The following is a 14,895-nucleotide window of genomic DNA, read 5'->3' on the forward strand; positions in this document are numbered from 1 at the left end:
ACCCTGGAATGAGTAAGTGTGTCCAAACTTTTGACTGGTACTTTATATTACAGTATATACTGTGCTATTTACATCTTGTGCCTTTATTCTCCTTATTGTACCTGCTGAATAAATACATGGGGAAAAAAATATTTATTTTTTATTGCATGATTACAAAGTAGCCAACAGCACAGCTGATCGGTGGCTATAATGCAGCGTCAAGCTTACAGAGTGGGTGGAGACTGAGTTGAGCGATATCAACCGACGTAATTACAGTTGGCTCCAAAGGCAACCCATCAAACATGAATTTCATCAAGACTGTTTCACCCCCGCTCCGCCGTGCAACCGCTTTCACACCCTGAGTGGCGAGTGCGTTGGTTGGAGACTGAAGAGCCAAACTGCACACGGAAACAGTGCATAGCGCACCGAATTCGGATCACAGTGTATCCTACGTAGCTAACGAAGTTCAAATATATCACTGTGTAGAATATAATCAGTACATTTCTGGGGGAACACTTTACTCTTTATAAACGAATTGGACTGTTGTTATAACGATGTAAGTACCATTTATACCGATCAAGTATGTGTTAAATATGTGTTCAAGGTTGTTTTGTTCAAGAATAGAGTTATAGCCTAAAGTTTCCCTTAATATTTTTCTAATAACAAGAGATCATTGATTGAAGAAGTGAAGATTAGGCTACATACCAACAATGTATTGAATAGAATATCGCACTGGGCAAATGGCTGGCTCTTATTCCAAAATCAAGACTCATTTGTTTGTATTTGTCATAGCCTACCCTACTTTACTTATGTAATCCTGTTTTCATTTGTAATATTTGAATAGATATTTACAGAAATTTCAGACAGGGTCAATGTTTCTATTCCTTGCATGGAAAATGTGAATGCAACAGCTGGCCTACTGATTATGTGTGTATGCCTGCCTCTGACGATGCCTGCATGAACGCAAAGCCTAATGTATGTCACAGTATAGTAACAGTCCTGGCTCTGTGTGTGTGTGTGTGCGTGTGTGTGTGTGTGTGTGTGTGTGTGTGTGTGTGTGTGTGTGTGTGTGTGTGTGTGTGTGTGTGTGTGTGTGTGTGTATGCTCATTGTTGCATGCATGTGGTTCTCCCCAGCTTCTGGATAAAGACTATAACTACTGGGTATTGCACTGACTGGCGGCCAGTGCATTTCCCCCCATCCTCAAGATGCATATGAATAGCTTATTAAATCAATGGAGTAAGTACTGTAACAACTGTTTCTTACCCCTCTTAATATTGCATTGAAAATGCTATGAAAATATACCCCAAACACATTATATGACATCTCTATCATATCATTAGGTTTTTGATGTTCCCATGACAACTATGTGTCATATAGAAATATTTCACAGTTTTACAGAAGTAGTGCATTGAATTTTTATCCTAAGTTCTATTTTTACTCTTAGTCATATGCCTTTGATTCCGAGTGACTCCATCCATTACACTGAATTGTTTTGTATCTTTCATTTTTCTAATATGTTTTGCTGCTTGCCCGTGATTGTGATTATAGCGTGTGTGCATGGAGCACCGTGCATTGAGTTGGATGTTGTTGATGATCAGCAGCTTTTGTAGATGTAATAACATTCTGTGTCATATATAGGTGTGTGTGTTTCTGTTTCCAAACCTGCACCGTTCATATGTGTCCCAAATGGCTCCCTATTCTGTTATTCCCATTTACAGTGTGGCAGGTTAACCTGCCGGTTAAGAGTGATGGGCCAGTAACCAAAAGGTCGCTCATTCGAATCCCTGAGCCGACTAGGTGAAAAATCTGTCAGTGCCCTTGAGCAAGGCACTTAACTCTAAGTGTTCCTGTAAATCGCTCTGGATATGAGGATACACAGGTGAAATAAAATAAAAACATTTAAAAAGTACTTTTAACCAGAACCCTAGTCAAAAGTACTGCACTCAGGGGAATAGGGTGCCATTTGGGGCGCAGACTGAGTCTCTGATACAGTGTGACTAAGTGTGTATAACTGTCTTGTCCTAATATAGAAACTCCTCAGTATTGTGCGCTACTATCCTAACCGTGTTCAGAGGTGTTGAGTCAGAGAAGTGTCCTAGTACTATCTATCTATCTATCTATCTATCTATCTATCTATCTATCTATCTATCTATCTATCTATCTATCTATCTATCTATCTATCTATCTATCTATCTATCTATCTATCTATCTATCCTCTGTGGTTTGAATATCAGAGACTCAATTCTCTAAACAGGCTCCAGGTGAATACATTTGATGAGAGTGATGTACTGGCATGATAGAGACTTGAGCATCTAAAATAACCTTTGCTTTAAGGAATACCAGGGCCATACTAGAGTAGGAGTGCTGATCTAGGATCAGTCATTATAATCGAAAAGGCTAAATATATCCTTGATAAGAGCACTCCTACCCTGAGACCCTTTCTGAATATGGACCTTGAAGATGTGCTGGGAATTGGAGTTTTCTGTTAAAGTGGTTGCTTATGGTTGTTAAGTGAATGATAACAGAAGCCATAGAGAATGTGAAGGACAGTGGAGGCTCCTCAGAGGAGGAAGGGGAGGACCCTCCTCCTCAGCGAATTTCATAAAAATAGAAATAGTGAAATATGATAAAAGTTATAATTTTTAGATAATATTATACAAAATATATTCACTTCATCAAATAATTGATTAAAACACACTGTTTTGCAATGACGGTCTACAGTAGCCTCAGTAGCACTCTGTAGGGTAGCACTATGGTGTAGCCAGAGGACAACTTGCTTCTGTCCTCCTCTGGGTGCATTGATGTCAATACAACACCTAGGAGGCTCATAGTTCTCTCCCCCTTCCATGGACTTAAACAGTAAATATGACAATTTCCGGAGGACGTCCTCCAACCTATCAGAGCTCTTGCAGCAAGCACTCTGTAGGGTAGAACTATGGCGTAGCCAGAGGACAACTAGCTTCTGTCCTCCTCTGGGTGCATTGACTTCAATACACCTAGGAGGCTCATAGTTCAGGAGAGGGGAGTCAGGAGAGGGGAGTCAGGAGTGGGCAGTCAGGAGTGGGGAGTCAGGAGAGGGCAGTCAGGAGAGGAATCAGGAGAGGGGAGTCAGGAGAGGGCAGTCAGGAGTGGGGAGTCAGGAGAGGGCAGTCGGGAGAGGGGAGTCAGGAGAGGGCAGTCAGGAGAGGGGAGTCAGGAGAGGGCAGTCAGGAGAGGGCAGTCAGGAGAGGGCAGTCAGGAGAGGGCAGTCAGGAGAGGGGACTCAGGAGAGGGGACTCAGGAGAGGGGACTCAGGAGAGGGCAGTCAGGAGAGGGGACTCAGGAGAGGGGACTCAGGAGAGGAGACTCAGGAGAGGGGACTCAGGAGAGGGTACTCAGAGGAGGGAGAGGCTGGCATGAAGGGACCTTTGAATCCCACTTCTTTCTCTGGGTTTGTTGTTGTTTATGATGATGTAATCAGATGGGTTGAGTCTTTCTGCCTGTCCTCCTCAGAATCAGGATGACAAAAGTAATGGGAAAATAGAGTGAGTTACAACAAGTATATTTTGGTGGTTGCATCCAAACCGTACCCTATTCATTTTATAGTGCACTACTTTCTAGCAGAGTCATGTGGTCACTGGTCAAAAGTTGTGTACTGTAAAAGGAATAGAATGCCATTTGCGATGCAGGCGTTCTGTTCGATTGACTTCATAGCCTTAGCCTCTTAGCTCACACAGATGTCACTGTGTGCTGTATGTTATAGTGAAGCATGCACGGGGAAAACCTTTCTGTAAAGGCTTGCTCACATCGCACCAAATGTGGATCAGCGAGCTGTGTTTTAGCGACCACCCGCTGTAGATGTTTGACTGGCAACATTTTTCATGGGATTCCACATGGTAAACCGATGCACATTCGGTTCGCAAATTACGTTCAGAGGTGCTAAGTACTCTCGGCCAGCAAACACTGTTGGTGTGTCTGAGCCCTAAGTCTGTTGGCTCTGTCCCAAATGGTTCCATATTCCCTTTATAGTGCACTACTTTTGACCCGAGCTCACTATAGTTCACTATATTGGGAATAAGGTGATGTTTGGGATGCTATATGTTATTATCTGATTTATGGTGCATTTTCAAGAATGTATGGGGTGTTGTAGTTAAACACCCAAAACTATTTCAGATTTGACACTGGCACTGACACTGACCGATGACTTGCAAATAAGGTTGGAAAGGGAGGGAATATTACTGGAAACTTTCGAAGTTCACCTTGAAATATACCAAAATTCTGGTAGTTTACTGGCGAACTTCGAAAGTTTCCAGTAATATTCCCTCCCTTTCCAACCTTATTTGCAAGTCATCGGTCAGTGTCAGTGCCAGTGTCAAATCTGAAATAGATGGTCAAAAGTTTGCATCAGTTTGTATGATGGCAATTTGTATATACTCCAGAATGTTACGAAGAGCGATCAGATGAATTGCAATTAATTGCAAAGTCCCTCTTTGCCATGCCAATGAACTGAATACACAAAAAAACATTTCTACTGCATTTAAGCCCTGCCACAAAATGACCAGCTGACAACACGTCAGTGATTCTCTCATTAATGCAGGTGTGAGTGTTGACGAGGACAAGGCTGGAGATCACTCTGTCATGCTGATTGAGTTCGAATAACAGACTGGAAGCTTCAAAAGTAGGGTGGTGCTTGGAATCATTGTTCTTCCTCTGTCAACCATGGTTACCTGCAAGGAAACACGTGCCATCATCATTGCTTTGCACAAAAAAGGTTTCACAGGCAAGGATATTGCTGCCAGTAAGATTGCACCTAAGTCAACCATTTATCGTATCATCAAGAACTTCAAGGAGAGCGGTTCAATTGTTGTGAAGAAGGCTTCAGGGCCCCCAAGAAAGTCCAGCAAGCGCCAGGACCGTCTCCTAAAGTTGATTCAGCTGCGGGATCGGGGCACCACCAGTAAAGAGCTTGCTCAGGAATGGCAGCAGGCAGGTGCGAGTGCATCTGCACGCACAGTGAGGCGAAGACTTTTGGAGGATGGCCTGGTGTCAAGAAGGGCAGCAAAGAAGCCACTTCTCTCCAGGAAAAACATCAGGGACAGACTGATATTCAGCAAAAGGCACAGGGATTGGACTACTGAGGACTAGGGTAAAGTCATTTTCTTTGATTAATCCCCTTTCCGATTGTTTGGGGCATCCGGAAGAAAGATTGTCCGGAGAAGACAAGGTGAGCGCTACCATCAGTCCTGTGTCATGCCAACAGTAAAGCATCCTGAGACCATTCATGTGTGGGGTTGATACTCAGCCAAGGGAGTGGGCTCACTCACAACTCACAAGAGCAACTTCTCCCAACCATCCAGGAACAGTTTGGTGACGAACAATACCTTTCCCAGCATGATGGAGCACCTTGCCACAAGGCAAAGTGATAACTAAGTGGCTCGGGGAACAAAACATCGATATTTTGGGTCCATGGCCAGGAAACTCCCCAGACCTTAATCCCATTGAGAACTTGTGGTCAATCCTCAAGAGGCGGGTGGACAAACAAATACCCACAAATTCTGACAAACTCATTGATTATGCAAGAATGGGCTGCCATCAGTCAGGATGTGGCCCAGAGTTTAATTGACAACATGCCAGGGCGGATTGCAGAGGTCTTGAAAAAGAAGGGTCAACACTGCAAATATTGACTCTTTGCATCAACTTCATGTAATTGTCAATAAAAGTCTTTGACACTTATGAAATGCTTGTAATTATACTTCAGTATTTCATAGTAACATCTGACAGAAATATCTAAAGACACTGAAGCAGCAAATTAATATTTGTGTCATTCTCAAAACTTTTGGCCACGACTGTAGTCTACCACTTGTCATCTAGTGGGTAGTTAGCCCTTGTGTTGTATTAAGGGTAAAAAAAAAAAGATCCGCCACTATGTTTAAACGCAGAGAAAACACCCTAAATTATATTTTTTCAACTTGAAATTTGATTAATTTTCCTAGATTGACCCCAACATTAGCAAAAGTTAAACATCGCCTTTGTTCATATGTCATTGAAAGCTGTAATTTACACACCACTAAAAACACACACACACACACACACACACACACACAATGAGAAATTGAGATTATGTGTGTTACAGATTGAAATGAAGGAGAAGATCCACCATGGTTGGCACAGTTAGAAAGAACAGGCCTGAGCTCCCCTTGCACTCCTCGCAACAAGGGGTGAGAGGCCTTTTCATCAAAGTTTGCCTTCATGCTCACCTCAGCTCTAGTTTCTTACCTCCCAAAGAGCAACAGGAATGTGATCCTCCAGAGCACACTGCACAAAACGGCTGAGATCAGTGATCGTGAGGACAGAAAGCCAGCCTTCATCCTGGACTACAACCACAACAAAGGACACATGGACATCCTGGACAAGGTGATTAGAACTTAAAGCTGCAGGGGGATCACTGCCCACTGGCCCCTGGTCATCTTCCATAACATAATTGATGTTACAATGCCTTTTCTGATATGGAACAAGATCAACCCTACCTGGATGCCTGATAAGCGGAACAAGAGGAGGGTGTTCCTGGAGCAGCTGGCAAAGGCACTTGTAACCCCACACATTCAAAGAAGGGAGCACCTCCCCCGCACAGCAGCCTCTTCAGGGCTTGTGAAAGCTGTTCAGGGGGCTGAATCTTGTCCTGATCCATCTGAGGCTGCAGCTGAGGCTGCAGCAAGAGGAGGAGGTGCCAATTCTGCGCCCCAAATATGGATTGTAAAACAAATACTATGTGCTGCACATGTGAGAAATACATCTGCACACACACACACTTGCATACTGTCCTACATGTGCTAATTAGTGTTGATTGATTATGTTCTTAACATTTCTGTATCTATTATCTTATGTTATTCTTATTTATTGTTGTTGTTTATACACCTTGTGGGTGGGGGCAATGGTTTAAAAAATGGGAGAAGACAAGTATTTTGTAGTTGAATTCCTCATTGTACAGTATATAAAAATATATCGCTGTTGCCAAAAAAGTTCAAGACTGTTATTGTTTCCCTTCAATAAAACACATTCAAAACTTTCTGCACATTTCTGCTACTTTCTTAGGCTATACAAGTGCTATCTCTGGCTAAAAAATGTATGTTTACACCTATGCAGTACCTTTAGCAATAATAATAATAATAAAGAATTATGACAGGTGTTGTAATGAAAAATGATTGCTGTCCATTGATTAAATGCAGTCGTTCTGCATTGTGAAGAGGGAAAACCCAGATATCAAAGTTTGTGATGAATGACAGGTTGTTCCTTTGCTTTATTTTAGGGGTTTAGTCAATTTTTGTGAATTCTTTACCCTTAAGACAAGGGGGAATACAGAATGTTAAGACTACATTTACATTTACATTTAAGTCATTTAGCAGACGCTCTTATCCAGAGCGACTTACAAATTGGTGCGTTCACCTTAAGACATCCAGTGGAACAGCCACTTTACAATAGTGCATCTAAATCTTTTAAGGGGGGGTGAGAAGGATTACTTTATCCTATCCTAGGTATTCCTGAAAGAGGTGGGGTTTCAGGTGTCTCCGGAAGGTGGTGATTGACTCCGCTGTCCTGGCGTCGTGAGGGAGTTTGTTCCACCATTGGGGGGCCAGAGCAGCGAACAGTTTTGACTGGGCTGCGCGGGAACTGTACTTCCTCAGTGGTAGGGAGGCGAGCAGGCCAGAGGTGGATGAACGCAGTGCCCTTGTTTGGGTGTAGGGCCTGATCAGAGCCTGGAGGTACTGAGGTGCCGTTCCCCTCACAGCTCCGTAGGCAAGCACCATGGTCTTGTAGCGGATGCGAGCTTCAACTGGAAGCCAGTGGAGAGAGCGGAGGAGCGGGGTGACGTGAGAGAACTTGGGAAGGTTGAACACCAGACGGGCTGCGGCGTTCTGGATGAGTTGTAGGGGTTTAATGGCACAGGCAGGGAGCCCAGCCAACAGCGAGTTGCAGTAATCCAGACGGGGAGATGACAAGTGCCTGGATTAGGACCTGCGCCGCTTCCTGTGTGAGACAGGGTCGTACTCTGCGGATGTTGTAGAGCATGAACCTACAAGAACGGGCCACCGCCTTGATGTTAGTTGAGAACGACAGGGTGTTGTCCAGGATCACGCCAAGGTTCTTAGCGCTCTGGGAGGAGGACACAATGGAGTTGTCAACCGTGATGGCGAGATCATGGAACGGGCAGTCCTTCCCGGGAGGAAGAGCAGCTCCGTCTTGCCGAGGTTCAGCTTGAGGTGGTGATCCGTCATCCACACTGATATGTCTGCCAGACATGCAGAGATGCGATTCGCCACCTGGTCATCAGAAGGGGGAAAGGAGAAGATTAATTGTGTGTCGTCTGCATAGCAATGATAGGAGAGACCATGTGAGGTTATGACAGAGCCAAGTGACTTGGTGTATAGCGAGAATAGGAGAGGGCCTAGAACAGAGCCCTGGGGGACGCCAGTGGTGAGAGCGCGTGGTGAGGAGACAGATTCTCGCCTCGCCACCTGGTAGGAGCGACCTGTCAGGTAGGACGCAATCCAAGCGTGGGCCGCGCCGGAGATGCCCAACTCGGAGAGGGTGGAGAGGAGGATCTGATGGTTCACAGTATCGAAGGCAGCCGATAGGTCTAGAAGGATGAGAGCAGAGGAGAGAGAGTTAGCTTTAGCAGTGCGGAGGGCCTCCGTGATACAGAGAAGAGCAGTCTCAGTTGAATGACTAGTCTTGAAACCTGACTGATTTGGATCAAGAAGGTCATTCTGAGAGAGATAGCGGGAGAGCTGGCCAAGGACGGCACGTTCAAGAGTTTTGGAGAGAAAAGAAAGAAGGGATACTGGTCTGTAGTTGTTGACATCGGAGGGATCGAGTGTAGGTTTTTCAGAAGGGGTGCAACTCTCGCTCTCTTGAAGACAGAAGGGACGTAGCCAGCGGTCAGGGATGAGTTGATGAGCGAGGTGAGGTAAGGGAGAAGGTCTCCGGAAATGGTCTGGAGAAGAGAGGAGGGAATAGGGTCAAGCGGGCAGGTTGTTGGGCGGCCGGCCGTCACAAGACGCGAGATTTCATCTGGAGAGAGAGGGGAGAAAGAGGTCAGAGCACAGGGTAGGGCAGTGTGAGCAGAACCAGTGGTGTCGTTTGACTTAGCAAACGAGGATCGGATGTCGTCGACCTTCTTTTCAAAATGGTTGACGAAGTCATCTGCAGAGAGGGAGGAGGGGGGGAGGATTCAGGAGGGAGGAGAAGGTGGCAAAGAGCTTCCTAGGGTTAGAGGCAGATGCTTGGACTTTAGAGTGGTAGAAAGTGGCTTTAGCAGCAGAGACAGAAGAGGAAAATGTAGAGAGGAGGGAGTGAAAGGATGCCAGGTCCGCAGGGGAGGCGAGTTTTCCTCCATTTCCGCTCGGCTGCCCGGAGCCCTGTTCTGTGAGCTCGCAATGAGTCGTCGAGCCACGGAGCAGGAGGGGAGGACCGAGCCGGCCTGGAGGATAGGGGACATAGAGAATCAAGGGATGCAGAAAGGGAGGAGAGGAGGGTTGAGGAGGCAGAATCAGGAGATAGGTTGGAGAAGGTTTGAGCAGAGGGAAGAGATGATAGGATGGAAGAGGAGAGAGTAGCGGGGGAGAGAGAGCGAAGATTGGGACGGCGCGATACCATCCGAGTAGGGGCAGTGTGGGAAGTGTTGGATGAGAGCAAGAGGGAAAAGGATACAAGGTAGTGGTCGGAGACTTGGAAGGGAGTGAGGTTAGTGGAAGAACAGCATCTAGTAAAGATGAGGTCGAGCTTATTGCCTGCCTTGTGAGTAGAGGGGGAAGGTGAGAGGGTGAGGTCAAAAGAGGAGAGGAGTGGAAAGAAGGAGGCAGAGAGGAATGAGTCAAAGGTAGACGTGGGGAGGTTAAAGTCGCCCAGAACTGTGAGAGGTGAGCCGTCCTCAGGAAAGGAGCTTATCAAGGCATCAAGCTCATTGATGAACTCTCCGAGGGAACCTGGAGGGCGATAAATGATAAGGATGTTAAGCTTGAAAGGGCTGGTAACTGTGACAGCATGGAATTCAAAGGAGGCGATAGACAGATGGGTAAGGGGAGAAAGAGAGAATGACCACTTGGGAGAGATGAGGATCCCGGTGCCACCACCCCGCTGACCAGAAGCTCTCGGGGTGTGCGAGAAGAGAGAGCAGTAGGAGTAGCAGTGTTATCTGTGGTGATCCATGTTTCCGTCAGTGCCAAGAAGTCGAGGGACTGGAGGGAGGCATAGGCTGAGATGAACTCTGCCTTGTTGGCCGCAGATCGGCAGTTCCAGAGGCTACCGGAGACCTGGAACTCCACGTGGGTCGTGCGCGCTGGGACCACCAGATTAGAGTGGCCGCGGCCACGCGGTGTGGAGCGTTTGTATGGTCTGTGCAGAGAGGAGAGAACAGGGATAGACAGACACATAGTTGACAGGCTACAGAAGAGGCTACGCTAATGCAAAGGAGATTGGAATGACAAATGGACTACACGTCTCGAATGTTCAGAAAGTTAAGCTTACGTAGCAGGAATCTTATTGACTAAAATAATTCAAATGATACAGTACTGCTGAAGTAGGCTAGCTGGCAGTGGCTGCGTTGTTGTTGTTCTATCTCTCTATAGTGCTGTTTCTTGTATTATGGTCTCTTGTTTCTTTAGAGGTTTCACTTTGTTGTCCTTTTTCTTTTCCTTTTTCTTCTGTCCTTATTTTGTCTTCCTTTCTTCTGTTAACTAGATATTTTTTGTTGTTATTCTTTGTAAGCTAGCTAGCTTCTTCCAGGAGAGTCCCTAGCAACTGCTTAGCAACAAGTAAACAATTCAGCTAGCTAAGATAACTGTACAATTTTATGAAAAATAGTTACTTCTTCAAAAGCCTGTCTTTTTGGTTTGTTCCTTGTTTTGTCTTCTATTGAGTCTTGCAGTTTTCTCTTGATTTTTTCGATGTACTTCACTCTAAAAAACCATTTAAATCTCAATATATACAGGAGCTCATTTTTCAGCAGCTGCTCAATTTGGAACTCCGGAACACACCACTACACAAGGGTTAAGGTTAACACAGGTGTCTGTAATTTCTCTTGCCATCTCTCTGCCCTTTTCACATGTAAAATATATAAAATAATTAAATAAGATGATTTAAAAATAAAATGACATATCTGTAAAACATTATCCTAAATATGAACCAGAAACTTAGTAAACAACATTGTTTTTTACGTGTGGCTCAGTTGGTAGCGCATGGCACTTGCAATGCCAGGGTTATGAGTTCAATTCCCACAGGGGACCAGTATAATGTATGCACTCACTGCTGTAAGCTCTTCTGGATAACAATGTCTGCTAAAATCTAACATGAGTTTTTATTTTTTTATTTGATTTATTTCACCTTTATTAACCAGGAAGGATAGTTGAGAACAAGTTCTCAGGTGCGACTGCGACCTGGCCAAGATAAAGCATAGAAATTCGACACATACAACAACACAGAGTATCAGAGTTACACATAGAATAAACAAGACATGGCTTTTAGTATGAAATATCCTTATATATTTTTTACACACTATTATTTATTTTACTATGTATTTGTTGTCAATGTTTTGCCGGCAAACTGGTGGCAGTTGTGAAAAAAGTCAACAGTTGGATGAGTTGCAGAGGTAATTGAAAATAATGGCATTATTGATTAAATGTTTATTTAATCAATTAGCCTATTATCTACTAGAAACTCATGGACAATATGGACACATAGATAAAAAAAATATATATATGAATGCTGTATATGAATTTTAAAAATGTAGGTATAAATTACCAAAGTTATGATTGATTGCCATAGATTTTCTGTTAGTTACCAAAATTACTAAATATTCTGTTAACTTTGGTAAATTACTGGTAGCTTTGCAAACTATGTTGTTCCTTCCTACAGTATTAGTGACGCCTGTTCAAGACTGTTCAAGAAACAGACTGTTCTTTAATTCCTAATCTGTCCTCCCTCACTAAATGTCAATTCCACATTTTAGTGGAACAATGTCCCTACTTACATAATCAAATACTTCCCAGGTTTTAATGGAGGTTGCAATGCTTTTATTTCAGGATGCCTTAACATGATTGTTTTATTGAGTGCTGATGATAGTAGTCTTTGAGTCTGGTGTTTGCAATGGCCTTCTCTTACAGTGGTTGGCTACCCTGAACATGCCGAAACAATCCTTAGTTCCAGTTGGTTGTTTGACCAATGCACAGGAGGAGTTCCATGGGATCTACAGGAGAACGTTGTGTCTGAAATGGCACCCTATTCCCTATATAGTGCACTACTTTTGAACAGAGCCCTATGCATGCCCTGGTCAAAAGTAGTGCACTATATAGGAAATAGAGTGCCGTTTTGGACAAACACAAGTTAGAGCGGGACAGAGTTACATTGTGTGCTGTTGACATTCTGTGTAACTTGCCATACACTGCATCCAGCCAACAAATGCATATGCGAGGATGCTTTTCATGGACTACAGCTCGGCCTTCAATACCATAGTGCCCTATAAGCTCATTACAAAGCTCACAGCCCTGGGTCTGAACTCCTCCCTATGCAACTGAGTCCTGGACTTCCTGACTGGCCGCTGCCAGGTGGTGAAAGTAGGCAACATTATCTCCTCGACACTGATCCTCAACACGGGGGCCCCACAAGGGTGTGTCCTCAGTCCCCTTCAACCCCAAATTCGGCCTGTTCTCGAGGGCCCTCACAGTGTTCTACAGGAGCACCATCGAGAGCATGTTGTTGGGCTGCATCACAGTCTGGTACGGCAACTCCACCGCCGCAGACCGCAAGGCTCTTCAGAGGGTGTACATGCAGCCAAACGCACCATGGGGTGCACACTGCCTTACAGGACACAGGAAGCCAAGAAGATCCTCAGGGACCCCTGACACCAAACCATGACCTGTTCTCCCCGCTTCAATCACTCAGACATGGCAGTACAGAAGCATCATGGCAAAAACTGAAAGGCTGGCCAATTGTTCCTACCCTCAGACTATCAGGCTGCTGAATAGCCACCAATAGTCGGCTACCTGCTCGCCCCAACAACTGCTACTTCTCCGATGGACAATCCCCTCACAATCCCCCCTTTTTCTCTAGAAAACATTTCAGCTGTTCATGCATAATTGAGTTATGCCTTGATATGGACTCTCAGGTCAGGCTGAGCAAGAACCCATACAATCTCAGACAGACAGCCATACAGTACATGGCATATACAGTTGAAGTCAGAAGTTTACATACACTTAGGTTGGAGTCTACTGCTACTAGTACTCTCTGTTCATCATAAATGCATAGTCACTTTAACCATATCTACATATTACCTCAATCAACCTGACTAACCGGTGTCTGTATGTAACCTCGCTACTGTATATAGCCTGTCTTATTCCTGTTGTTTTATTTCTTTACTTACCTATTGTTCACCTAATACCTGTTTTGCACTATTGGTTAGAGCCTGTAAGTAAACATTTCACTGTAAGGTCTACTACACCTGTTATATTCGGCCCATGTAACAAATAAAATTTGATTTGAGTCATTGAAACTCGTTTTTCAACCACTCCACAAATTTCTTGTTAACAAACAATAGTATTGGCAAGTCGGTTTGGACATCTACTTTGCGCATGACACAAGTCATTTTTACAACAATTGCTTACATTATCTCACTTAGAATTCACTGTATCACAATTCCAGCGGGTCAAAAGATTACATACACTAAGTTGACTGTGTCTTTAAACAGCTTGGAAAATGACAGAAAATGATGTCATGGCTTTAGAAGCTTCTGATAGGCTAATTGACATCATTTGAGTCAATTGGAGGTGCACCTGTGGATGTATTTCAAGACCTACCTTCAAAGTCGGTGCCTCTTTGCTTGACATCATGGGAAAATCAAAAGAAATCAGCCAAGACCTCAGAAAAAAAATTGTAGACCTCCACAAGTCTGGTTCATTCTTGGGAGCAATTTCCAAATGCCTGAAGGTACCACGTTCATCTGTACAAACAATAGTACGCAAGTATAAACACCATGGGACCACGCAGCCATCATACCGCTCAGGAAGGAGACGCGTTCTGTCTCCTAGAGATGAATGTACTTTGGTGTGAAAAGTACAAATCAATCCCAGAACAACTGCATATGACCTTGTGAAGATGCTGGAGGAAACAGGTACAAAAGTATCTATATCCACAGTCAAACGAGTCCTATAATCGGCATAACCTGAAAGCAACTGCTCCTAAACCGTCATAAAAAAAGCCAGACTACAGTTTGCAACTGCACATGGGACAAAGATTGTACTTTTTGGAGAAATGTCCTCTGGTCTGATGAAACAAAAATAGAACTCTTTGGCCATAATGACCATCGTTATGTTTGTAGGAAAAAGGGGAGGCTTGCAAGCCGAAGAACAGCATCCCAACCGTGAAACACAGGGGTGGCAGCATCATGTTGTGGGTGTGCTTTGCTGCAGGAGGGACTGGTGCACTTCACAAAATAGATGGCATCATGAGGGAGGAAAATGATGTGGATATACCGTATTGAAGCAACATCTCAAGACATCAGTATGGATGTTAAAGCTTGGTCGCAAGTGGGTCTTCCAAATGGACAATGACCCAAGCATACTTCCAAAGTTGTACATACAGTTGAAGTTAAAACTGTACATACTGTACATTTTAAATAAACAATTCAAGTGGCTTCTGCATATTCCACCTGTGTGATGTGACCTATAGTTGAGACTGAGCACATTCAGCACCGCAGGTATGTGTGGTCTGGCCGGGTGCCGTATGTTTCAGACCTATTGATCAGCTGTAGAACCACACAACAGGATCTCTCCATGCTCTTCCTGTGTTGGTCACCAAACTGCAGACATAAGCAGGCAGCATTAGGTTTCCTGTGTCTCCCCTGGATGGATGTCTGAAGATCCACGAGGCAATTAACACTTTAAGT

At 44.4% G+C, this 14,895-nt stretch overlaps 1 protein-coding gene across 1 annotated transcript in view; it reads left to right on the forward strand.

The window, feature by feature from the left end:
- The first annotated feature begins 295 nt into the window (after positions 1–295).
- The window catches only part of LOC115140694 (dual specificity testis-specific protein kinase 1-like), a 56,625-nt gene continuing 42,025 nt past the window's right edge, over positions 296–14,895 (forward strand). The window contains exons 1-2 of the mRNA XM_065026768.1: positions 296–535; positions 1,115–1,217. Of these exons, the coding sequence (XP_064882840.1) occupies positions 1,187–1,217 (31 nt within the window). The 5' untranslated portion in view covers positions 296–535; positions 1,115–1,186. The remainder of the gene's footprint in view (positions 536–1,114; positions 1,218–14,895) is intronic.

Source organism: Oncorhynchus nerka, linkage group LG13, assembly GCF_034236695.1.
Source record: "Oncorhynchus nerka isolate Pitt River linkage group LG13, Oner_Uvic_2.0, whole genome shotgun sequence".
NCBI classification, from domain to species: Eukaryota; Metazoa; Chordata; class Actinopteri; order Salmoniformes; family Salmonidae; genus Oncorhynchus; species Oncorhynchus nerka.